A 27,702-nucleotide genomic window follows, 5' to 3' on the forward strand; every position below is an offset into this window, starting at 1 on the left:
TCGTATTGGCATTCTTCCATTCACGGCAGATAAGAAAGTTGTGGGCTTTGTGCTGCACCTGACTGGTTTTCATGAGAAGAACAAAAATTCTGCATCAGTCTAACTGGGAGCATTAGTTACATGAGGACTAAAGTACTATGTGAGAGAAATACAGGGGGTGGGAGAAGGAGTTGAGAAACCAGGCCACTCTTATCCAGTCACTGGCGTGTCACCTCGTCACCATCGACAGAGGAAATGTCATCGCAGATCTTCCCCCTGGTGTCTAACAAGAGCCCATGCCTACAGTGAACTGAGGGTCTGCAGTGCAACTTAGCAGACCCTGGGCCCTGTGCTGGGGCTCCTGCTGGGCACAAGCTGCCCAGACAACTTCACAGTGAGGCTTTCTCTCCAGGGCTGGGTGCTTCCTGAAGTGCTGTTGGGAACTAGCTGTCTCTCATCTGCATTTGCCATGGTCTCATCCTAAAAGTGATGCTGATTATTGTCTTGCCCCTTTGACTGACATTGTTCTGATTTTTACCAAGAATGTAGATCCATGTGAGCTTCTTTAGTTCATGCAAATCACTGTCACTGACTATAATGGAGATATGTTTTGCCAATAGCAAACTGTTTCAGTAGCACAGGGGCAAATGCCAATTCTACCCTTTGTGTTTAACACCGGCTAATTTGGTTAAATCACTATAACTAAAATTAATTTTTAATTTGGTGTATATTTTATATTCAGGAAGAGGAGAACAGTTCAATTTACTTGGAGCGAAGAACCTCTTTACTCCAGAGCTGTGCTAATGAAGTGCTGTTTGTTGCTTTACAAATTATTATTTACCTGTTAATTGGCTTTGGAGAAAAGCAGTTTAAAGCAATAACAATTGAAAGACTTTAAAAGACTAGAATAAGAAGTGACAAGAAAAGAAACATGTTTTAGGTGCCTCCAATCACTCAGTGAAAGGAAACTGAGACACTGAGATACATAACTCTTCCATTAACTCCAGTTTTACCTGTGTCTGGTCTATTTCTTTCCTTCTCCTAAGTGTGTTACAGTTTCCAAAAAACAATGATATTAACCAAACTTTCCTTTGGAATAAAGCATTTAGAGTTAGGTCAACCTGAAAAGATGCAATAAGCCAGGTGTGGTGGTACACACCTGTAATCCCAGCAACTCAGAAGCTTGAGGCAGGAGGTTCACAAGTTCAAAGCCAGCAACTTAGTAAGACCCTAAACAACTTAGTGAGACCCTGTCCTAAGATTAAAAAAATGAAAATAAAAAAGGGATGGGGATGTGGCTCAGTGGATAAGTACCCCTGGGTTCAATCCCTGGTAGGCAATAAATAAATACATAAATAGATCTGATAACCAACCTGGTGGTGTTTCTGTGTCATGGGGTCAAGTTGAGGTCTGGTAGGCCTGATGAGCCTTCTGCCAGATCAGCCTGGACTTTCACCTTGTTCTTTCCTGTAACAAGGCCAGAGGTGGATCCCACATGAACCTGGAGTAGTTCTGGGGCCAAATCACCCAGACATCTCTGGGGATGGCTCACACTAGACAGTTGCCATAAGTGGTATTTTTCAAGCCTTAATTTTTGAAACTCTGGAATCAAAAGTGTATTATTAGTCATGTTTTCAATACTGGGAAGCATAAAACATTGGGTGTTTTGCCCTTTACCCTGACAGAGAAAGGAGAAACAAAATAATAAATGTGGGAAGCAAACACAAGCCCCCCCAGGTGCTGGGAAAGGCCCAGATGGGCAGCAGACATGGCTTCAAAGTAGACCTTATCTCAGAGAGCTGGCTTATTTATCTCTGGAATAGAATACGGAAATCTCCCTCTTTACTGTTTATCAGATCAAGTCCAGTATGTCTTCTGAAATTCTAGAAAGGCTCATTCCAAGGAAAAAGAGTCAGTTTTTCCAATTAAGTGAAATCTAGCAATTTCTCTCCACCAGGAGAATACATGGACAATGCATTTCCAGGATGAGAACTTCCACCATCCCATCACACGGAGCATGATATTCCCCATCCATTTTCAGTGACTTTAAATTGCCCACATTTTAACAAAATTGCTCTTGAAAGCTGCTGGGATACCAGAGAAGGTACCATGTCAGCTTTTACGTAGCTCCATTATGATCCACCCTTACTCTATTGTGTTATTTAGATGTTGTGATAGTTCAAGTAAGAATTCATGAGTGCAGGACTCTCCACATCTTTCTTCTGAGCACACACAGACACAAGTGTGCACTTAGCATCTAGGGAGGAAGGTGAGTTAACATGATGGAATTCCAACCCAGAGGCCTGGAGATTTCAGTGGACTTGCCTCTTAGCCTCCCCGGCTGGCACTACCTCCACTGGAGTCCATTCTTTCCCAGCTTCCTCTGAGGGTGATCTGATCTCTGCATATGGCCTCTGGGTTCAGCCATGTTGTTATGTATGGCAGAATTTCCTTCCTTGTAGAAAATAACACTATTTTGGAAGAGAAATAATAAGATAGCAGTAGAGATAGGAAGAGAAAGCAAAATGCATACACATGAATTGCAGGATTCCACTTATAGCAGGTATCTAAAATAGTCAGATGGTGACACTAAGTCCCAGGAGCTGGGAAGAGAGGGGAATGAGCCATTATTAACCAAAGGGCACAGGGGCTTCAGTTCCCCAGGGTGGGTGGGCTCTAGAGTTGTTGGACCAGGCCACACCTGTAACAATACTGAACTGTGCACTTAGAAAGTTGGGAAGAGGGGAGAATCCATGCTAAGTACTCTTACCACAGTAAAATAAAATTGAAACAGCCCTCTGTTGTCGGGCCTCCTTGTCCCCCTTCTGTTCCTTTCTCAGCTGGCTCTCTCTGGGCTTTCCTTCCCCCATTTCACTGGCAACCCCTCTCAATAAAGTCTCCCTGGCCTCCTTGCTGTCACATAGAAGAAAACTTGTATATCCTCCTCTTAGTGGATTTTGCTATGAAATCTGGCAATGCTGGCCACTCCACTCTTTTGAAAATCCTTCCTTCGTTTTCCCTCCATTCACTGCCTTCTTCCTGGACTGGGGTCATCTCCTTCTGCGGCTTTTTGAAAGCTTTGTGATCTGAAAGATTCCAGCTGTATCTCTGCCACTCCCAATATTTTCTGGTTTGCCCTGATGGTTTCTGAAACAGAATTTTCCGCTCAGAAAATGCTCCTGAGATACAGACACGAACAGTCAACTGTTGTATGCATCAAGTTCATCATCTTTTTCCAACATTCCCTAAACTCCTGACCTCCTTCCCTATTCCCCGCCCTTAGTCACTCAGGCCAGAAGCTGTGGACTAATCCACAATACCTTCTGCTCCCGCACTGTCCAACCCCAATCTCCCAGCCCAGGTGCACCACCCAAATCTCTTGCTGTCTAGTTCTTTCTCTCCTTTTCCACGACTATTTATTATTTCTCTTCTGTGTTAACAAGGGGGCATCATATCTGGCCTCCCTTCCTCCATCCCACAGAAATCCATCTTTTCCCTTATTGTCAATCTTTTGAAACCCAAACTTGACCGTGATGATTCTCAGCTGCACCTCCTTTATGGCTTTCCATTGTTTTCAGTACAAAGTTCAAACTCTTTAAAATGGAGGAGAAATGGGCATTGAAAAGCTGGAATAGACCAGTGCCTCCCTGGACAGAGTCGTTGCTGTTGTTGCAGGCCGGCCCTCCTGGCTGGCCCTTACTGTGGCCGCTACCCTCCCTCAGCCTCTTCCACCCCAATGCACGTGCTCCTGCACATGTTCTGCACAGAGAACTTTCCCCCACATCTTAACTCCCTGCCCCCTTTGCACAGACCCCTCACCTATCCTAGGTCCTTGCTTATCTGGGTAATGCCCATCTGCCTTCAGGACACAGTGTGTGGTCTGCCTCCTCTGAGACAGCTTCTTTTATGACCTCTCTTCCTTCCCTCTTCCATGTTCAGAATGCTTATTAAACTGTATTCCCAATCTGCATCTTCCTCCTCCACTGTTTGGCTGGGTTACTTTTATTTGGCACATAAAGGAAACCCAATAGATGTTTGAGATTTGGATGAATGAATGAACAAATGAGTGACTACTCGGCTAAATAATAAAGGAAAGTAATTAGGGGTTGGTTCCAGAACTCCTGCAGATGCCAAATCTGCAGATGCTCAATTAAAATAGGGCAATATTTGTGTATAACCTATGCATGGGCATCCTCTTGTGTATTTTAAGTTATCTGTAGATCATGTCTAAGATCTAGTACAGTACATTACTACGTAAATAATTTGTTATACTATATTGTTTCAGGAATGATGACAAGAATAAAGTCTAGGCATGTTTAGTACAGACAATTTTCTAAATTTTTTTAATTTAAAAAATATATATTAGAATCACAGATTGTTGATTCCAAGGGTAGAAACCTGTGAATACAAAGGTCAGATTGTATAGAGAGAGTTGTACAGTGTGTCACCCCCATGTACCTACTTTGGGTCAGAATTCTAGATTTGGAGATAATTGGCTGGGAGGTTAAAAGAACTGCTTGAACTTTCTAGATGTGAGTTTCTTTATTCAGAAAATTAAGAGGCCAGCCAGGCTCAGTGGCACATGCCTATAATCCCAGCAGCTTGGGAGGCCAAGGCAGGAGGATGGTGAGTTCAAGACCAGCCTCAGCAACTTAGCAAGGACCTAAGCAACTCAGGGAGACCCTGTCTCTAAATAAAATATATTTTTAAAGGGGTTGGCTAGGGATGTGGCTCATTGATTAAGCATCCCTGGGTTCAATCCCCAGTATCGAAAAAGAGAAAGAGAGAGCGAGAGCGAGAGAGAGAGAGAGAAAGAGAGAGAAAAGAAAAGTAAGAGGCCAGACTTAGAAAAAGTGGAAGTCCACATTGGCTCTAATAGTCCCCCACCCCCAGGACTATCTACTCACAGAAAAGTCAGAGCAGCCATGAAGTCAGCTGTGTGTCACTGAACCGACTCCTGGCCCAGGTCCCTCCACCGTGGACTGGTCTCAGCTGAGCTAACAACTTAGGAATCCCACTCCTGTTGTAGAAGTTAGGACCAACACGTTTCTTTGGGGAAAGACGTCCACGTACCAGTGGCAAAGCTTGAGCTTACCGTTCCCTCGAATTCTTTTTTACTGAATGTACTTTTAAGAGGGTTGAGCACCTGGAGGAGGCAGTACTTCGCCCGTCTGAGCAGACCTGTTTCTCAACGTGCCTTCCCTCTTTTGCAGATGGGAGTCCCTACACGTGGTGGGTTGGCAAAGCCAACGAGAAGCACTACTACTGGGGGGGCTCGGAGCCTGGGATTCAGAAGTGTGCCTGTGGCATCGAGCGCAACTGCACGGACCCCAAGTACTACTGCAATTGTGACGCAGACTACAAACAGTGGTGAGTGCCATCCCGGGAGCCCGTACCTGCCCGCGCCACAGCCGCAGGTCAAACTAATTAGACAGGGGGAGAGTCGGAAAAGTGCTAAAATAATAGGATCATAGGGTGGAAAGGTTTGGAACTGCTGCAGTTGGCAAATGTCAGGATGGTACTGAAAAACATAAAAGCAGAAAGAGGTCAGCGTGACAAGGGTACGCATTAGAAACAGGCTGACTCATAATTGATGTGTTCATCTTTTATTCAGAGCCATGTTGTTGGTGGTGACTCGCATTATAAAATGGGCTGTGGGACAGAACAGGGGCAGGCGGGGGCGGGAAGCCCAGGTGCCTACACGTGGAAGCTGGAAACCATCAACTCCCCGAGTGTGCTTTAGGGGACTGGACCAAGAAAACGAAAAATACAAACAACAAAGAGGGATGGGGAAAAAAAAACAAAAAAAAGGGAGGGGGGACACGTTCCTTGCTGCCGTCTCCAACAAGTGCTTGCCCAGCGCTTTTCCCTTCCCACCTCGAATTCTTTACGACCCTGATACAAATCCATCCCAGAGAGGTCTGTTTGGGGTTGCCTTCACCCCTCTGCTGGCTGTGTCCTGCTTCACAGGGAATGGCTGGGCTGTGTCAATCATGGGTAAGGATAAAATCAGCTGTCATTCTCTGGAGAGAGAGAGAGAGAGAGAGAGAGAGAGAGAGAGAGAGGGCGAGGGCGAGAGCGAGAGCGCCCAGATGTTTAGGTGCCAAACTGCAAACCAGGGCACATCCCCGGTGCTACTTTCTGCAAGCATAGGGGGCTTGAACCCTGCTGTGGTCCTGCTGGGCACCTGGCACAGAGCAAAGCTCTGAACCTCCTCTTACCTCCAACCACACCTGTGGACTTACCCCAAGTTCAAGGGCAACTTACAAGACCAGTTCTTTCCACCAGTTGCTTAGAAACTAATCCTGAGAATGTAAAGCTGCTGGTTTTCAGGTAGGACATCTGTTTACTTCCCAAGACCTGTGCATTTTTTTTTTTTTTACATTGAAACAAATTACAAAAGCTCTTTATTACAGTAGCTTAGGGTCTGTGGGTCTGTGTGTAAAATATTTGTAAATAGCCATCCTCATACTTAAATTGTTTTTTTTTTATAAAGAGAGGATCATGATACTCAATTTTTGATTGTATTTGTTTGAAAGATCCATCTGCATACGTACACACTGTCGCACGACACAGAGACTGGAAGTCGGGGAAGGAGAGGGCAGTGGCTCTGGGTTAGTCTATTATGCATTCAGTCGGTCATTCTCCCAATCAGTCATGTATTTACAAAATATTGATTGAACACGTGTGTGCCAGGAATTTTTCCAGGCTCTGGGGATAAAACAGTGAATGTCATGAATAGGAATCCCTGCCCTGACTCATGTTCTTCTTGTCATTTTTCACCTGTTACACGTCATTAAACAAGCCTGACAGGCAGCTCTGGATTGGAGAGATCACAGAGACTCTGCCTGTTCCACTTTGGTTTCCTGGCCCTGCAGGAGCCTGATGCAGAGGTAGCCTCCTTAACTAGGAGAAGTGGCAACGCTGCCCCAGGGGGTTCCTCATCCAGGCGAGTGCCTGCTACTGTTGAGTTCCTGCCACGGAGGACCACAGAGGTGTTCCAAGAACAGCAACGTCTAGTGCATGCACCCTAGCAAAAGCTGTCTTTATCAGGCACCATCTCAATGCAGGGATACAAAGATGGGCCTTGTGGATCATGAGATACCTAGAGACGGAGTGGACAGAGAGTCCAGGTAGGCCTACAATGAGACACCTAGAGATGGAGTGGAGGCATGTCCAGTGGCAGATTGAGGAATCATGGTGTGAGAAGATAGCTAATCTGGTCCACTCTGGAGATCTTAAGTGTGGGGCGCCAACCTGACGCGGGTGTCTAAATCTGGAAGGCACCATTAGCGGAAGGGCAGGGAAAGAATGTAGACTTCAGAGAAAGGAACTTGCCTCTGAAACATGAAACAGAATCCAGATCACAGAGCCAAAACCTTGTTGGGGACAGATGTCCTGCGCCAGCCTGACACACGTCCTGCCTGCCAAGCTTGGGTTGCGGCTGCAGCGCTTCACAGTTGCTCAGGGACTCTGTCACCTCTGGGATCTCGTTCCCTCCTGGCTGAGGAGCAGCTGAGACAGCCTCACCCCTTTGCTTCTGTAAAGTTTGTCTCACATCTTTTAACACAGGCCCTGCATTTTAGGCAAATTGAATAGTGTAATGAACACGATTATAATAAGTAGCTATTAAAATGTTCCTCTCTATTCAGCACAAGAGAGAAAATTTTTGGAGATGTCATACTGGTCTTTGAATACAACAGCCCCGGCAAAGGGTCCCCTACAGCTGCTTTAAATACTTGAGATGAATGGAGTTGCTTCTAGAGACATCCTGTAAGTGCTCAGTGTCTGTGGAGAGAACTGAGCTTGAGGATGGGAGCCGTCACGTGGGGATTCTCCACCAGGAGGAGAGGATTCTAACCTCTCTCAAACTTAGATTTGTTGTCTGCACAATAAGACTAAATCTCAGTTTGTGGGAATTAAACAGAATCTAGAAAGGGAAGAATTCTGTAAATCATACAGCATGGCGCGCAGTCACTTGCCTTCCTAATTATGCAGTTCTTGGTGCAATTCTTGATGACTTCAAATGAATCTTAACGTGACATCCAACTGCGGGAAGTGGGTCCCTTCCCATCAGCAGGCCTCTGGTGGAATTCCACTCCTCCTCCTGGCAGGCTGTGGTATAGGGTATTGGAGAAACTCAGAGACTGGTACTTACCCAGGGAAGTGTGATGCGAGACCCCAGCCCCACCATCCCTCAGAAAGAGCTGGAGAGCTCAGCATTCTGTGGAACCCACCCAAGCCCCGCTGGCCTCCCTCCCCATCCCACAAGGAGGCCTTGTCAGTGGGAAGTAGGCCTCCTGGGATCTGGGAGTTCTGTCCCCTTCGAGGACAGGGAGGAAGCCAGGGCCCCTTCTGGAGGCTGACTTTCCACAGCCTCCTCAACTAGGGGAGAGACGGGGTGGACAGAGAGTCCACCAGTCCATCAGCAGCCTAGAGCGCTCTGCAGTGACCCCTGCTGGCGGGAGTCAGGGAGAGGAAGCGCCAAGCCCAGTGACCAGGCAAAATCCACCTGCAAAACCACGTTTGTGACTGAAGGGTGCCGTCATGGTTCTGTGGAATCTGTGCCTTCAGACGGTGCCCAGTAAGCAAGTTCTTTACTTCTTCCAACGTCTTCCCTCAGTCACCAACAATCATGTGATCAGCATGGACTGAGACCAAAATGGGTGCAAGGTACATGGTACCATTTCCCCTCTGTGCCCCCTGACATAGGATGTTTGACCTCTACGCGTTTGATTAGCAAAATAGAGGTCGACAACGTGACCCAAGTTGCGTGAAGTTCTTGCTACAGGGATGCCACAAATGCATGCTTAAAATCACAAGAGGTCCTGTTATTTTTATTATTAATTGAGTGTTGGGCAGAGCCCTGCTAAAATCATTGCAAATTCTCTAAATTATACAGGCACAAACGGGGGCTCAGAAAATTTTTATTTTCCAAAAATTACATTGGAAACCAGCAAAGAGAAAATTAAAAACACACGTAGGCCCAGCCCCTGGCTGAGATCATAGTCAAGTAAGATTCCTCCATCATCTTTGTCTTTTGAACAAGTGGTACATTCATTTAATGTTTTAACTTATAAGTTTAAGGCTTAAACTGTGGACCACGTTATGTGTTCCATATTTTAAAAAGTCTAAAACTTAGACTGAACATTCATTCTTATTTACCAGAGTAAAATACATAAAACTGGAGCTGGGATAAATGAGATTGTACCTCAGAGGATGAGGGAGCTCACAACAAAGTTGCCGTGGCCTGTGTGTGCTGTAACCATCTCAATAATTGCCTGATTATCTATGCTGTGAGAAGTTTTGCACAGTTATTTCTGAGATTGGATGTAATTTAGCATTTATGATTTACTATTCACAGCAATAGTCAACATTCCCACCTACGGTGCCAGAATCCTAATTAAGGGGGCCTCGTCTCCGCTAAGTGCCCACCTCTGAGTAATGCCTGGTCTCTCGCGGCCTGGCTCAGTGAGCTCCATCATCACATCTGAAATTAGCAATTCCAAAATGAGATTATCAGGGGGGGGGACCCACTTCTCTCATCGTGCTGCTCTCCTTGCAGAATTTCCAGCTCGCTGTGTCCTGGCCAAGATGAGCAAGGACACGGTGGGGAATCAGTGAGGGGGGAAGCCTCAAGCTCGGACTTTGTGCCACAATTAGTCAGCAGTCCCACGTCCTTTGAAGAGGGCCAGGCAAGTGCGCACCCCCAGGCTCCACTCCGCTGACCCTGCAGGGAACCCCCTTGGCTATGGGACTTTTCCTCCTAGGCCAGCAATGACCCCTTAGCCTCCCTTAGAGAGGAGTTTCCCAAAGAATTCCTTGAATGTTTCAAAGCCACTGACGACTCGTTCCCAAGTATCTTGAATATTTTAAAAAGTAACCATTTTACATTTTTCCATCTACATTTTTCCATTTTACATGATTCCATCTAATAGCTTAGAAACATTTTTCCGTGAAGTTTTCAGAGTACCTTTTACTCAAAGTGAAGTATTTAGGTATGCGGTATCACCATGTTGACCAGATAACACCATTGGGCCTTCATGGAGTGTTAATTATATGCCAGGCAAGTTCCGTGTGCCTAATTGTATCATATCATTTAAGCTTCATGTCAATTCTAGATGAAAGTACTATTTTATCCCTAATTTACAGATGAAAAAATTAAGCTCCAGAGAGGTTCATCCCTTCCCCCAGCAAACAGCAAATAAGTAGTGGAGCAGAGATTTGAACTCCAGAATCATGCTTAGACATGACAAAACAAGACATAAGCTCTGCATGCATTCTTATCATGTGCCCTCTACAGAGCAGAATTTTTCCACTTTTTATGTGATTAAACAGAAATAACATCAAATTTACTATGTTAGCCCTCTTAATTGCACGATTCAGTGATCTGAGTGCATTCATTTTGTTGGGCATCCGCAGCCGCCGTTCATCCTCAGAGCCCCTCTCACCTGGCAAGACCACACCTCTCGGCCGGTCAGTCACCAGTTCCCTGTGCCCTTCCCCCAGCCCCTGGACCACAAGGACCTGCTAGGAATGGAATCTTTCAGGACTGTCTTCTTGTGCCTGGCTAGTTTCCCTCCGCATAATGTCCTTAAGGGTCACCTACTTAGTGTCCTGTGTCAGAATGTCCTTCCTGCTTTAAGATGGAATGATATTCCCTCATAGAAACAGACCAACCTGTTGGTTCCCCCTCCGGCCTGTTAACACTGGGTAATTTCCACTTTGTGAAGACGGCTGCCATGAACATGGCTCTGTCACTTTATGTAGTTTCCACTTTTACAAATGTCCACTGTGCTCCTGAATTCGTTTTTACAAAGCTCTTGTTAATTTTACACTAAAAGTATTCTTCAAGATAAATAGGCTTGAATTACTTCCCATCTTAATCCCTGAGCCCCATCCCCAGCCCTTTTTAATTCCAATTTTAGGAAGGGTTTGCCAAGTTGCTTAGGGCCTCACTAAGTTGGTGTGGCTGGCCTCAAACCTGGGATCGTCCTGCCTCAGCCTCCTGAGTCGCTGGAGTTACAGACATGTGCCACCACACCCAGCTCAAATTATTTTCCAAATGTAACCCGGTTTTGAGTCCTAGTTGAGTGGCTTGCTAGCTGTTGACCTGTAGCAGATTGTAAAAGCTCCTCAAGACTGCTTCCAGGACCACCAAGTTGAAATAGTTACGAGACACCCACAGAGAGCTCAAAAGAGAGGATTCTCATAAGCAAGAAGGCACTTTCATATTGCACTGATAAGTGCTCAAACATCTACTGTAGTTGTCACTCTTTCCAGGAAGCTACACACACACACACAGAGAGAGAGAGAGAGAGAGAGAGAGAGAGAGAGAGAGAGAGAGCCAGAGTCTTTGTCTCTACCTCCTGCGCTAGTCAACACCCCACTCTGCCTCTCTGGCCTCATTGCCACCCCCGGCACCCTGTGAGGTTCTTGTTCTGCTGGCCACAGCTGGGGGAGTGGGGGACGACCACGAATGTCACAAGGGCAAGGTCCTGCTAAATACAGGATTAAATGGAAAAATATCACCTGAGGTCCTCAAATGCCAGCCCACAAGAGTGCTTAGTCAGGGGCTGGAGAGTCCACCGAATGACAGCAGAAGAAATCAGTCACCACCTCCACCCCACCCAGTCCCCCAAGCAAACAAATAAACAAAAACAGTTTGTACAGCTTTAGTTTTATACTTTTAAAAAGTTGAAGACATTCTCTAAAATCATTTGGAAAAGAAAAGTGCTATCTAGGAGCCGTGGTTTCCACATGGAATCCTAGAAACTCAGGAGAATGAGGCAGGAGGATTGCAAGTTTAAGGCCAGCCTCAGCAACTTAGCAAGACCCTGTCTCCAAATTAAAGAAATAAGCAGGGCTGGGGATATGGCCCATGGTGAAGCACCCCTGGGTTCAATCCCTGGTACCAAAAAGAAAAAAAAAAAACCTTGGTAGGAGGGAGAGGTCACTCTGGGGCTGGCAGCCAAGAGCAATCTGTGCTTCTGTCCCTGCTCCAATACTCAGCCAGTGGGGCAGACCCCTCTGCCTCAGTTTCCTCATTATAAAGTAGAGTGACTGTTTTATCAAGAAGTGCATGAATACCATGTTGTCAAGCATGGTGGCACACATTTGCCCACAGCCAGAAAAGCACGGCTCTCTGCCCATCATTGTCATTGGAGCTGCAAGCACCCAGCTTGATATGGTCTTGTTAGGAATGCAGGACTGAAGCCACCTGCTTGAGGGCAGTTGGAAGTCACCATCAAAACATTAACACTGTCCCCTTTGAAGGGCTCCCTCACCCTGTGGTACATGCCCTCTTGAACAGACAACTTTGCCAAGACTTTGTTTTTCATTTTTTTGTATCAGTCCAAAGGACCAACCCATGAAGGACACAAATGTCCCTTCCTAGAGTTTCAGATTATTATAATGTTACAAGATGGTTAAAGGAAGAAAGTAGGAACAAACAACTTGCATAGAAAGATGATAAAGATGAAGATGCAAACAGCAAGTTGAAGTGTAGCCCGCATGAGCCAGGCATGGTGTTGCACACCCATAACCCCAGCTGCTCCGGAGGCTGAGGCAGGAGGATCTCGAAGCCAGCCTAAGCAACAGTGAAGCACTAAGCAACTTGATGAGACTCTATCTCTAAATAAAACACGAAATAGGGCTGGGGATGTGGCTCAGTGGTCGAATAAATGGTCAGCAGTTACGGGTGTGAGTTATCGGCGCTAGATGGGCCAGGCCGGAGGTGAGAGTTAAGTGTGCATCTGCGCACGTGCGTGTGTATAAAGTGTTAAAATGGACCGTTCAACATAAGCTTCCCATCAGGTGAATCCGTGGAGATCCCTTTGGGTGGGATGAGGGCCAGCTTTGTTACGTTTAGTCAGGAGGAAGAGGAGGGGAAGGAGACTCTTCATCTTGACCCCATTTAGCCCCAAAGCCTGTGTTCCGTCCCCAGCGGGGCTGGGGTGTTCTCAGGAGGGGTGCATGGCCCCTGTTTTACTGATTATGCTTCCTCTTATGGAGATTTCATCCACCCTAAAGCTGCATCTCAACAGAATATTCCTGGAAAGTCCAAAGAGCTCAGCTTCTTCGGAAAGGCACCTACTTTTCAATCTGCTGTTAAGGTTCAGGGTCTCAGGCAAGAGCTCTGGGTCTCTTTCCTCAGGAATTCAACTTGGAGTGTGAACTGGGGACCCTGCCAGGGCAGGGCGGGGCCCGTGGCTCAGGCCTCGCAGCCCCCTGGGTGGCCTGTGCTGAGCGGAAAGAGCTGTTGGGATGCGGATGGGGCGCGTCTCTCCTCATTTCCAGAAGCAGCATGAAAATGATTTATTGTCTGTGTCTGAGGGACGTCTGGGCGCCAACCTGCTTGGCGTGGCACGGAACCCTCCTGACACCTCGTGGATCGTATCACGACAGAAAGGTAATTGGGCCCGGGAAAGGGTGTCAGCAAAGTGTCAATACGGTTTGACCACTGCCCCCAAACAATGGTGATGACAGCAGGGACAGAGGTTCATCAGGTGGGAGCCTGTCCGAGGTTCAGAGAGGGCTGCCAGCTCCCAATAGAGGCAGCCTGCGCACAGGATGGTGAAGGACTTGAACAGAACAGGCTAGTCAGTCCTCTGAGGAAGACAGAAGGTCCCGGGAGCCGTCTGGGGGAAGCCCTGAGTTCCCTGTGGGTATTCTCCTCCGTCACAGGCTTTACAAATAGGGAGAGCTGTTAGATTTTCTGGAAAACAATTGCATTCTCCCCCCAAAAATCCACCATGCAGAAGGATGGTAATGAAAGGCACGTCCTTGAGTTAAAGAAAAGGTGGAGGCTTTGGAAGCCTGTGGTCGGTGGGCAGGAGGAGGCAGCCCTTCCCGTTTCCTGGGTGTCCACTGGAAACGGAAGCTCCTTCCTCCTGAAGCCCCTCTTCATGCCTTCCACCCTCTCCCTCTGCAGGACCCTGTGCCTGGTCCTGAGATTTCCTAAGCATAAACCATCACCTTACATACAAGCCGTTTCCCACCTCTCTCCCTCCACGGACTCTGCCTTCCCCTGGCCTTCCCCAAACACCTGACCGCCTGTGACCACTGCCTTTCTTTCCATTCTAAATCTGAGTGGTGGCGTTGCAGTGACCTTCCAAAATAACTCCCAGCCTTGAAATGTCCCCATAACACAACTCTCTGCCCCGTGGCTACTGGCTTCACGTGGGAATCACCAGGTTTCTGAGGTTTGTTATGTGTAGACAGAGCTAAAAACCGCTGATTTAGGGGCAGATTCAGAGGCCTATAAGTAGGTAAGAGTACTTACACAATGTGGATTTATTTTCCCATTTATATAAAAGAAACCTGTTCCCCTTGAGCTCTCTGTTCTCATGTTCCTCAGATTTCACGTCATCTTCAGAATCCAACATGGCTTCTAGGGCTCCAGCCATCACATTCATGTTCCAAATAGAAGATTGAGAAGAAAACAGGATGATTTGAGTCAGCTTTTTCACTGCGATGACTAAAAGACCTGACAAAAACAACTTTAGGGGGAAAAAAGTTTATTTAGGGGCTCATGGTTTCAGAGGTCTCGGTCCTTTCCTGGCTCCATTCCTCCAGTCTTGAGGTGACAGAACATCATGGCGGAAGAGTGTGGTGGAAGGAAGTGGCTCATGTGATGATCAGGGAGCAGAAAAAGACTCTACGCACCAGAATCAGCATTCAAACCCCAAAGCCATGCCCCCCGACCCACCTCCTCCAGTCACCACCCAGTTAATACCATCAGGGAACTAATTCACTGATTGGGTTAAGGCTCTCTCAACCCAATTCTGTCATCTCTAAACCTTCTTGCAATGTTCACATGTGAGCTTTGGGGGGACACCTCACATACAGACCATACACAGGACATGTCCCCTTTTTCCCTCTTAGAAAATGACTTTTAGGATCACTTCCATTTACATAGCATTGACTTTAATCAGATGACCACAACTAGCAGCAAAGGTGGCAGGCTCTGTGGCCTTCAACTGGGTGTGACTGGGCTTCACTGAGAATAAAGTTTTCTGTTACAAAAGAAGGGGAAAGTGAGCCTCAGGAGACAGCCAACAGTCTCTGTCCCAAATATTGACTGGCCCTGCTAGTCCCCTGCTCACACACCTCCCATGGCTCCCTGTTACCTCCAGGACAAAGTCTGCCCTCCTTCAGTTACTCCTCAGTCACTGTGAAGATTTTACCTACCCTCAACTTGCATCTCAATAAAACATTCCTGGAAAGTCCAAACTGCTCTGCTCTGTCAGAAGGGCGTCCCCCTGCACCTCCTGTGCCCCTCTCCTTCTCTCCTCACTCTGCCAACCTGAAGACAGCCCCCTTCCTCATCGTGGCCCTTCTGCCTGCACCTGGAGCGGCCCTCTCACCTTGCCTTCTAAAGGTCCTTTGCTCCCAGGACCCTGCGTCAGAGCTCCACCAGGAAACCCACGCACCAGAGGCCTCTTCCTGGGGCGAACAGTCTTACCCACATTCACTGCCTAGAAAGCCGTCCTCTCTCTCACAGGAGCAGCTTCGAGAGACCAACCAAGCACAAGGCCTCGGGGTGTTTGTGAATACTCAGTGCCCGCCACTCAGCAGCTACTCAACAATTTGGGGCATTTGGTTTAAATTTGTAGCACTTTCACAATTCAGATTTTTATTCTTTTTTATTTATTTCTTTTAGTATTTATAAACTTGCTTTTTGCCATGAGTTACAAACTCTCTTTCACACACACACACACACACACACACACACCTACCTCCATGTTACACTTTGTATGTAAATTTTAACCATGCACTGCAAAAATCAGAAAGTTATTTTATATTATCTAGCTATGTGATTTGACCAAGATGGTTTCAGAAGTGCTAATGACACCTGTGTACTGATATATATCTAAAGTCATATAGTTTACACACATGCACATGTGCATGTATGTGTGTGTGTGTGTATTCGTATGTATTACACGTGTATCCTGTATTACTACATGTGATGTATGATGATTTTGTTATCTTTTAGAAGGCTGTGGTCACCTTTGGCTGATTTAGAGCCTTGTCTGAAGGTAAAACGTGTGAGGTGATCCACAGGAGGAGCAGCACAGGGTGTGGGGAAGTGTCTCCGTCCTCTTCAGCACGGGGAAGGCCTGCCTCGACCACAGGGTGGAACGTAGGCAGAGCAGTGATCCCCAGATGTTCACGTCCTAATTCTCAGAACCCTTGGCCGTGACCTCACCTGGCAGGAGCCCTTGCCCATGCATTCCATGGACCTCGAGGTCCAGGCCTCGAGGCAGAGAGACGGCCCAGCACTCCCAAGGCAACCCCCCAGTGCCCTGAGTGCTTCCCTTGGTGTCCCTTTCCTGGCCGTGGTGGAGGAGGGAGATGGCGGAAGGCCAGAGAGGTGCCCTGTTGCTGGCTTTGGAGATGGAGTGAGGGATCTCACTGAGGAAGGCAGGTGTCCTACTGAGGCCAGGGACATGAGGACCGGCCTGTCCCTCGGAGGCTGCAGAAAGGAACGTGGGCCTGACTCTCCTTCCTTTTAGGTCAGTAAGGCCCCTGTGGGAATGTTAACCCACAGAACTGTGAGTCGACCCTTGTGCGGATTCAGGCCACTTGGTTTGTGGTGATCTGCTGTGACAGCTGCAGGACACCCACGGTTTCCTCTCTGCTGTGGTAACGTCATTGGAAAGACTCCGTGACACTTTTCTTCCTCATGTGGGTATAGAGGGAGACGGGCTGGTAGAACAGCCTGGAAGAAAACTCTGTCCACAGAAGTCCTTTGTAACCCAGGCCACGTCCACTGCGGGTCTCTGGCCTGCCTTCGCAGGACCTTCCACCGGTGCAGAGGCCTGCAGGCCTTCCTGGTGCCCCCCTGCCCCCCACCCCTGCCCAGCAAGGACTGGGAGCTTCTTACCTGTGGCCAGATCTCCTTCAGGTAGATGGTGCAGAGCTGTCAGCAGAGACTTTGAAAGTTCTGAATGTCCCCAGAGGCATCCCTTCATCCAGCCCCACAAGTCCCTGCTGTCACCTCAGCACCATGCTAGACCCTCCCGTGGACCCCGGAAACGCAGGCCAGGTGGGAGGTTTCAACGCTCAGGGCTCCTGCTAAAAGGCAGATTTAGGGACAGGTAGTCGGGATCCCTTTGGGGTTATAATTTCACACACCTGCAGCTGCTCCTGCCTCTTTTGATTTTAATAGACAGGCACAGAAACAATCGAATAATGAGGGCTTAATCCATTTTCTTATTTTCATAACTAATGAATTAGGGAGGACTGTTCTGGGTGTTCCAGCACGTCTGATTCTAATTCCACATCATTCTCTGTCGAGCCTGGTGTTGAGCACCTCGTGATCCAAACACTCCCACTCCATTAGCAAGGAGGCTTCCTGGCTATGAGGGTACCGGAAAACCACAAGCACTAATATTTCTATTATTATCCTGGCTGTGCACAGAAGCTGTGTTACCTCCTAGGGTGCTGATGCCATTGTCAAGGATGAAGCAGACTTTTCTGGAGTTATTCATGCCATTCATTCACTGAACCATTTTTTCACTGAGTCCCCATTCTTCACAAGCACTGTGACCATGAAAGACAAGAGTTGCTACTTAGTACAAGTACCTGCCATGACTTTGAGAAAGAACTTCCCTCTTGGTTTCTCTAGCTTTCCTATGTGAATAACCCTACTCCCCACCCCTAAGATTTTGTGAAGATTCATATTTCTATGCAATATATGCATTGTTTTCTTAGACCTGTATTTCTGGAGTTTGTAAGCCTAATAATGAGAAAGCAGTGGGCCAAATAGACCAGGAAGGAGTCAGGTCTATTCAGCAAACATTTATAGAGTGCTTACTATGCACAAAGGCTGAATTTCATTGCAGGAGGGAAATTCAATGGTGAGAAAACAAAGTAACACTAAGACCCAGAGTGGGATTTTGCAATGCATATTTTACAAATGAAAAAGAACTTGTAAATACTTCTTAGAACCTCCATGGAAATTGTTAAGAATGATTCTGTCAAGTTCCAATTAGCCACATACAAATTATCCCCATTGTAGACTATCCGTAGTATATATTTCTAGTATAGAAAGCATTACAATGATCACATTTAATCCTGGTTATATTTTAAATATGCATGCCAATGCAAATTACAAATATTGAAAGGAAAATGAAGACAGAAGGAAAATAAATTAAGCAATGCTCTGAGGAGAAGAAAAACAATGATATAAAACAGCCAATCTTTCTTGTTAAGAGCAGCCTTCTCATTTCTAAATGTGAGTGTTGGTTTTGAGTTCATTGTGCCTCCTGCTCACGACTTAAATTCAATATTGAGAAAAATTCATCATTGCCACTGACACGGCAGCCTTCTGAAGGTCACCCCAGGGCTTCTGAAGGTCACCCTTCTGAAGGTCACCCCAGGGCTTCTGAAGGGGCACTGCCCATGCTCAGTCTTCTGTGGGTCCTGGGACTCCCTGCCCTGTGATGGGAGCTCATCTCTGCAGGGACTGCCATAACATGCAACGGAAGCGTCTCTTTTTCTAGTGATGGGTTACTTTTCCACAGTGTGTCTGGCCTACTGTTGGCTCACCCCAAGGTGCTTGTTCCAGGCTAACTGATCTGGTGTGAAGCATCTAAAGGCTTCTCAAATGTCCTCCAAATTTCTGACGACTGCCCGTCCATTATAATTCTAGGTGAGACCGTGTCATCTCTATCAGCTCTCTCAAGTCTTCATGCATAATCAGAAAAACAGGTAAAGAGGAGCAGGAGATGCTGACGGGTTGTTAGTAAGAGAGGGTACAGCTTTCACCTGTTTGTGCTGCTATAACCAAATACCACCACAGACTGGCTAGTTTATCCAGAGAAGGGATTTATTTCTTCTGGAGTGCAGGAAGTCAGCTTCCTGGCAGGTTCATTGTATGGTGAGGATCCTATCTGTCTCCACTTGTCCTTGGATGCTGTGTCCACCTGCAGGAATGAGGGGGGATGCTGTGATTTCAGGTGGCAGAAAACTGACAGGCAAGAGGGCTGACTGTGTGTGAACCCTCTTTCATAAGCACCTTACTCCATTCACAAGGTGAGGAGCCCTCACGGCCTAATCACTCGACGAAGCCCCACCCTTTAGACTATCATGTTGGCCATAAGGTTTCGACAGTTGAACTTTGGATGGGACATGTTCAATCCACAGCAGATGCAAAAATCAGCTCGTTTGCTGCAATTTATCCCATATTCAATATAAGGCATCAATGATACACAACAAAACTCTTGATGTCACCTTAGTCAATTGTCCCTATCAGGGGAGTTTACAGCAGCTTCAGTTAGACCCCACTGCAAATATTGTATATGGTACCAGAGAACCAGAACAGGGGAGATCAAGCCAGGGAATATGAGGGGTGTTCGACACAAAGAACAACTAGGGGGGAAGTAGAAGGAAGAGAAGAAAGGAGGAGGGGAGAAGAGAAAGAAGCAAGTCATCACCCAGTGCAGGAACCCTTTCCCCAGTGTTAACAGTTGAATTGTGACCCGCCCCCCAGGAGATGTGCCATGAATGCAAATGTGTTTAGACACAAGGTCTTTGCAGAGGTACTCCAGATAGGATGAGGTCGCTGAGGTGGGGGTCCTAGTCCAGTAGTCCTGTTGGCCTTACACAAAGGTAGATGCATGTAGAGAGCAGAGTGGCCACACAAAGACACACACACAGCAGAGTGTCATGTGGGACCTGGCAGAGGCTGGAGGATATGGCTGTCGGTCAAGGGGTCCCAGGGACTGCTAGCCACACCAGGGGCTAATAGAAAGGCATGGGGTAGATCCTCTAAGAGCCCTTAGAGAAAGTGAAGCCCTGCAGAGACCATCATTTTGGATTTCTAGAACTGTGGGGGAGTGAATTTCTATTGTTAGTCACCTGGTTTGTGGGACTTAGTTATGGCAGCCATGGAAATGAGTCCACTCAGCACTGTTGACAGAGGAGACCATTCACCTCCACCTGCACACGATCTCCCCAGCCAGTGTGCTTTCCACCCGCACACCTCTGGGCATTCGCAGAAGGCTTCCCAACTGCTGGGGCACACTCTCAGCACCTCATCTGCATTTCTTTATGAGATTATTACAGAGTTTCACTGTTAGTCCAGCCCCATAAGGAAACGGAGGCTTGGAGAGCTTGATTACTGGCCCAAGACCACACAACCAGGGAGGGGCGAATGGGGTGAACTGGATCCGGAGCAGTTATAGTACTGATAGAAAGGGGAGCTGATGTGAGGGGTAAGGGGCTAAGAATAGGGAAGGAGGATGCAGAGGAAAATCAAGAACAGTGAAAGAAGTAGACACAGCCTCGGCCCATCCTTGTGCAGAGAGTGAGGACTGAGCTATGCAGAGTGGACAGAGGGAGAATCAGCAGGGGCCTCTCAGATCAGAAAGAGGCACATAATGTGTAGAGCTCAGGCCTGGCAAGCAAGGTCCAAAACAGTTTTTAGAAAGAATGGGAGAGTAAGAAAAACTCATTATTCCAGGCCAAGCCACTCTTCAGATGCACAAGACTGCATCTCTGTTGCCCTCACCAGGCCAGAACTGTCCCTTCAGTGAGTGTAAAACATCCGAGACGTCCACTCCCTCCACCTGCCCTGCTGCTCCTGCCTCGGCTCTCTTCCGCCCAGCAGCTGGGGAGCGTGCACACCTGCCTCCCCAGTCTCTGGCTACCTTCATCTGGAAATTGCCGAACTTCCTGCTCTGTCACTTGCGTTTTCCTGCACAGAGCTGCCAGGCTCTGTAGTTGGGATCGCAGCCCCCCACCCCATGCCCTCTGGGATAAAGATCTTCCTCCCCAGGCCATTTCCAGGAGCCCATCTTCCCTGGTTCTAAGTCCTAGTTCATGTCAACGAGGACCCCAGAAACCAAATCTCCACGACCACCAGCTGAGCTTCCTCTTCCACCAGAGCTGGAAGCATGATGGCCCCTGTCCCTGTGAGCCACCAGGGATGTCACCAGCAGCTCCCCTCCCGCACCTTGCAACAGTTCTTGCTCTCTGCAATTGCTCTGCAGAATCTTACTTGACCATTTCTGCTTTTTGTTGTTGTTGTTTTTAAACCATAAGTCAATCAGTCATTGACAACCTTTTGGAAATATAGTAAATTCTAAGAAGTCTTGTGCTCCACCCTTTCCTAATAGATATTTTAAGGGTGGTTTTAAGTTCATAGCAAAATTGAGTGCGAGGTGCAAAGACCACCCCCCACACGCACACACACAGAGCCTCCCTCACCAGAGTACATTTGTCTCAAGTTATAAAATAAATTGCACGTCATTGTCATGCCAAGTCCACAGTTTACTGTAGGGGTTACTCTTGTTGTATATTCTGTGGGCTTTGATAAGGATGAGGACTTGCATGCCCCACTGTAGGATCCCAGAGAATAGTGTCACTGCCCCACAAATCATGAGCCCTGCCTGTTCACCCAACTCCTGGCAGCTGAGGATGTTTTTAAGTCTGCATGGCTTTGCCTTTCTTAGAATGTCATGGTAGGAATCATGGAGTGTGTGACCTTTTCAGACAGAGAAAATTCCATTTTAAAGACTTAAAAAAAGGTTCAATTGTACAGGAAGAATTTAGAAATGGTGACGTTATGAAAACAAATGTGTTTAATTATACTCTCCTTAGGATTTGTTTAAATCAGATGCTCATGTTCTTCGAGCTGCATGTATCTTCTTCAGATGAAACTGTAGTTGTAAATTCAATATGAAGAGAGGTTATAATGTGTATTTCAGATGGAGGAAGGAGAGGCCAGGAGCCCCACCACCTCCACACATCCCTCCACCCTTCAGAGACTTCTAGAAATTCCAGTGCATGTGGAAGCTCAGCACTAAAACTACAAATTTCAGAGGTTAGAACTTTAAATATTTAGTGGATCCATAATAGAAATGGAATGAAAATGCCCTTTTCTTTCGAAACAAAGTGTAAAAAGCAGTTCATAAAGTTGTCAGAGTTCATCTGATCTATTTGATTTATGCTTTTTAATCCTTTGGAATATATTTCCTTGAGTTCTTTCAAGATCTGATATTTGTAGACCGAAGATATTGCTAATAATCAAAATGCAAGGAAAATTAAAGTCAACATCTTTTTATATGTCGAACACTTCAAAACAGTATGATCTACATGAAATTCCACACTCTCCAAATTAAAATTAAAGTTTGATTGACTGGCATACAGATTATACTTCATGAAAAGTCTCCCCAACCTTTCCACCAACATTTATCTTCTGTACACTTATTTAGGATAAATGTCAAAAAATGAGAAAGGCAAAAATATTTTATAAAGGAAAACTGAGGACATAGAGGAAATCTACATGAAAAAAACAAGGAATGTTTTCAAACTACTTCATTGATTTGAATTTATGTAACAAGACAATGGAGTTTTTGATTCTTAAGACAGGTTGTCACATTTAAAATGTGATGTGGAGATTCTGAAGGCTATATTTCCTCTTTAATTTGAATCATTTATAATCTCATAATTATGCAGAATAAAATTATAATACTAACAAATGGCAGAGGAACCAATTTAAATTGACATTCATCTCCAAATTCAACTCCTACATCATCACTGCAGATTTTTCAAGATTTAATATTTACCACAACAAGGCAATAAAACAACTATAGTCTACTAGAAAGGTAAAGGAATAAATATAATATAGGTTTATGATGTTCAGTTTGAATTGATGAAGAAAAAATATTTTAAAAACTCCCATCTCCTGGGGATAATTTTTTAAGCAAATATAATGGAAGATATTCTGTTTCCCAAAACTGTTATGGTCCTGTCCACCACACCTGTCCCTTACCATTCACGACTCCAGTGGGTGGCAGTTGCAATCCCTATAATACTGGGAAAACCTCTGCAGGTCTGGCTAGAATAATTGAAATACTTCAGATCTTGGTAGCTAACGTGAGGGTAAAAGAAAGAAGTCTGACACGTTAAGCCTTAGGAAAATGGACTGAATAGGTCTTCAAACAAAGTGGAAGAAGTTGAAAGTTTTTAGTTTAGATGATTCATAGTGGGATAGGGAGAGGGAGCATGGGAGGAATAGACGAACTCTAGATAGGGCAGAGGGGTCAGAGGGGAAGGGAGGGGGCAGGGGGTTATTAATGATGGTGGAATGTGATGATCATTATTATACAAAGTACAGGTATGAAGACACGAATTGGTGTGAATATACTGTGTATACAACCAGAGATATGAAAAACTGCTCTATATGTGTAATAAGAATCGTACTGCATTCTGCTGTCACATATAAATTAAAAAAAAAAAAAAAAAGAATTGGCAGAAAAGACTAGTAAGTTGATCAATATCAACCTCCTAAATGTCTAAACCCAAGCATTGCTTTGTATACATGGAATAGCTTCAGAATTTTATGGAGTCATTTAAGCCATGTTGCATCCATAAACTTTAAATATTTAACATAAATTCAGTAAAACACTTTGCCAATTCAAATGTATTTCCTTAGATGACTTGTTCTTTGCCATGTTGAATGACCAACAATGTGACCAGTTTAGGAAATTCCTTAAAGAGAAAGTGGTGTAGTGGCCAGCTACTTGACTCTGGGTTTTGTTGTTGTTGTTGTTTTCTCTGAGTACTGTCTACCAGCTGTTAGATGAGATGTGCAGTCTTGGGAAAATTCTAGAACCCGCCTAAGCCTTGGTATCTTAATGTGAAGAATGGAGACTAGCAGAGTGAGGTTGAGGAAGAAGGTGCTCGGTTAGGTACTCCTGTTCTGTGGGTTAAAAGAAAGAAGTGTAAGACACGTCAAGTGGCCAAGACTGTTAGGTTCTGTTGCTCTTCATGGGTGTTGCTATGGTTTGGGTATCTCCCCCAGAATTCATGTGTTAGAAACCTCGTCCCCAAATTCACATACATGATAATAGTATTTGGAGGTGGCATTTTTGGGGGGTAACCAGAACTAGATGAGGTCATGAGAGGGGGACCCCATGATTGCAGCTGTGGCTTTATAAGAAAAGGAAGAGATACTAGCACAGAGCTAGCACACCCATCCTGTCTCTCTCTGTGGTGCCCTCTGCCTGCCATGACCCAACAAGGCCACCGTCAATGCTGAGCAGAGACCAGCACCCACTATTTTTTAGCAGAACTGGAACTAAATAAGTTCTTTACAGATTGCCTGGTCTACAGTGTTCAGTTAAAGAAACAGAGAACCTATTGACACCAGCAGCTTCTTTCTTTCTTTTTCTTCTCCATAGGAGAAAACTTAGAAGCTATGATTTTTCTCAGAAACATTAGAAGACTCTTGGCACTGGGTAAAAATGGTGGCAAAGGTCTACCTGTGAGTCAGAGCCAGGGCAAGAGAAGTCATCCTTTTTGCAGGCTGGTATCAGCTTAGATTGTGTCACCTGATGTAGATGGCATTTGAAGTAGGGGTCTTCTATTCTCACACTTCCAACTGGTCTACCTGCTCGGGCATTTGGGGGGGGAAACTTAGAAACCACAGTACATGACATGTTTCCTCTAAAAACATGCTTCCCAGATTTTTTTAAAAATCCCAAAATATTTCATATTATGTGATCCATTTATGTATGGGTTGTGCCCTTGTTGGTTACATGTGCCTTCAGAGGCCATGTAGCACAGTCAAAATTGTGAGGGGCATGAGCTGCTTTGAATCTCAGTTACGTGGAACTTTAGTAAGATGCAAAGAAGATGCTATTTCCACGACTATTTAAACACTAACTGGACATTATATGCACAAACCGTAACACAGAGGTGGGAGAAGGGGTCACCCTAATGCCCACCAGGAGTACAGCTGTCCAGATACCATCCAATGCCGCATCTTCTTTCAGAAAAGAACATCCTATAAACTCAGGCTCCACTATCAATCTTTTAGACAGGATCATGAAACAATGGAATTATTATGAAAAATTGCAGTTTAAATAAGACTCATGGGGGTATAGCTTCAGAACACAAAGTGTAAGTCCAGTCACTTAGAAATAGATCAATAATATATGTGTGATGCATTATTTACTAAACCCTGGTATTTTGAAATAGCAGATTAGAATTCACGCTGCAAGTCTTAACTTTGATAAATGTCCAAAAATGCCTATATTTTACCAAAATATAGGAAAATTAAACTATTCTATTTCAAAATTTCTGATGGGTACTCACTTTTATGTAAGTTCCACAGCAACCAAAAGAATATACTTACAGAAGATGCATAAAAGAATAAGATAAAGGAATCAAAGCATATTACTAAAACAAAATTAATGAAACACAAAAGAAGATAGCAAACTAAAAGAACCACAAGACAGACATAAAAGAGCCAAATGGCAAGAGTAAGTCCTTGTCTACCAGTAATTGCTTTAAATATGAGCAAATTTAATTCCTCAATCAAAAGATATAGAATGCAAATTTAATTACTCAATCAAAAGACACAGAATGACTGAATGGATTTTCTTTAAAAACAAGATTTAATTATACATTGTCTATCAGAAATTCACTGTAAACCAAAGGACACACTTTAGGCTGAAAGTGTTGGGATTAAAAAAAAAAATGCTAACCCTCAGAGACCAGGACTAGACACATCAGGTAGAATAGACATGAAGTCGAAAACTGTCTTTGAGAGGCAAATATGATATAATGATAATTGATCAGGAAGACACAACAGGTATCAATCCATGCACCCAACATCAGTGCACCTTGATTTATAAAACACTGGTGGAGCTGAAGAAAATAATGAACAGCCACACAATAACAGTAAGAGACTTCCAAACCTCACCTGCCATAGTAGACAGACCACCCAGGTAGGAGGATCCCTAAGGAAACCGCGGATTTGAACAATGATAAACCAAATAACAGATTAGACAGAGTAACCCACCAACAGCGGCAGAACATGCAGCACCCTCTACAGGATGGACCACATGTTAGACCCCAAAAATGTCCTACCAAATTTCAGATGGAAGCTTTCAGGTATCTCTTCCCATCCCAAGAGAATGAGACTGAAAATTAATTGGAGAAGTAAAGCTGGAAAATCCACAACTATGTGGAAATTAAATGACACACTCTTGAACAATCAATGAGTCAAAGAAGAAATTGACAGGGAAATTAGGAAACAGCTTAAGAAAAATGAAAGAGAAACACAGCGGAACTAAGGGGATGCGGTGGAAGCAGCACTCAGGGAAATTTATAAACACAGTAGGGAAAAAAAAGACAAATCAACAACCTCGTATGACACTGCGAGAAACTAGAATGAAGAAAAACCAGCTAAGCCCAAAGTTAGCAGAAGGAGAGAAGTAATAAAGATGACAGTGGAAATAAACTGAATAAAGAATAGGAAAATAATAGAAAGAAATCAAGGAAAGTACGAGTTGGTTTTCTGAAAACGTAAATAAAATTGATAAACCTTTACTAGACTAAGAAAAAAGAGAAAACTCAAATAAATAAAATCATCAGAAATCAGAGAGGAGACATGACAACGGGCATACCCTTTCCCTTTGCTCATCTGATTTGGGCCATTTTATATAAAGGCCTTGAGCATCCACAGATTTGGGTACCACAGGAGTCTTGGAACCGGGCCCCAGTGGATGGCTGTACTTGAGTGCCACAAATACATACAGATTGGCAGTTTATCCAGACTGATTGCAGTTTATTTGCTAAAACTTTCCCCCTGTGTATTCTGCATTTAAACTTCAGGACAGAAGATTTTTTTTCAATGACTTTTTTTTTTAATTTAATGAATTTTAGAGCTGACTTTGGTAGAACTTCCGGGTACATCCTTTGGCCATACAGCTTAAAAATTACACTGACATATGATCTAATGTAAAGTCATTCTTTTCAATAAAAGTTTCAGTTAAATCTTTTTTTTTTAATTGGTTGTTCAAAGCCTTACAAAGCTCATGACATATCATCTTTCATACATTTGACTCAAGTGGGTTATGAACTCCCATTTTTACCCCAAATACAAATTGCAGAATCACATCGGTCACACATTCACATTTTTACATAATGGCATATTAGTGACTGTTGTATTCTGCTACCTTTCCTATCCCCTACTATCCCCCTCCCCTCCCCTCCCATCTTCCCTCTCTACCTCATCTGCTGTTGTTCAATTCTCTCCCTTGTTTCCCCGCCCCTTTCCCCTCACAACCTCTTATATGTAATTTTGTGTAACATTGAGGGTCTCCTACCATTTCCATACGATTTCCCTTCTCTCTCCCTTTCTCTCCCCCAACTCGTCTCTGTTTAATGTTACTCTTTTCCTCATGCTCTTCCTCCCTGTTCTGTTCTTAGTTGCTCTCCTTATATCAAAGAAGACATTTGGCATTTGTTTTTTAAGGATTGGCTAGCTTCGCTTAGCATCATCTGCTCTAATGCCATCCATTTCCCTGCAAATTCCATGATTTTGTCATTTTTTAGTGCTGCATAATACTCCATTGTGTATAAATGCCACATTTTTTTTTTTTATCCATTCATCTATTGAAGGGCATCTAGGTTGGTTCCACAGTCTAGCTATTGTGAATTGTGCTGCTATGATCATTGATGTGGCAGTATCCCTATAGTACGCTCTTTTAAGATCCTCAGGGAATAGTTCCAGAAGGGCGATAGCTGGGTCAAATGGTGGATCCATTCCCAGCTTTCCCAGGAAGCTCCATACTGCTTTCCAAATTTGCCTCACCAATTTGCAGTCCCACCAGCAATGTACAAGTGTACCCCTTCCCCACATCCTCGCCAGCACTTGTAGTTGTTTGACTTCATAATGGCTGCCAATCTTACTGGAGTGAG

The 27,702-nt window shown here is 45.1% G+C and overlaps 1 protein-coding gene across 1 annotated transcript in view; it reads left to right on the forward strand.

Annotated features, from left to right (window-relative positions):
• Cntnap2 (contactin associated protein 2) overlaps window positions 1-27,702 on the forward strand; it is a 1,911,322-nt gene that overhangs the window by 1,487,364 nt on the left and 396,256 nt on the right. Inside the window, exon 14 of the mRNA XM_058574358.1 lies at window positions 5,193-5,349. Coding sequence (XP_058430341.1) covers window positions 5,193-5,349 — 157 coding nt within the window. The remainder of the gene's footprint in view (window positions 1-5,192; window positions 5,350-27,702) is intronic.

Source organism: Marmota monax, unplaced genomic scaffold (genome assembly GCF_021218885.2).
Source record: "Marmota monax isolate L192 unplaced genomic scaffold, Marmota_monax_Labrador192_F-V1.1 WCK01_AAM20220418_F8-fsc00193, whole genome shotgun sequence".
Classification (NCBI taxonomy): Eukaryota; Metazoa; Chordata; class Mammalia; order Rodentia; family Sciuridae; genus Marmota; species Marmota monax.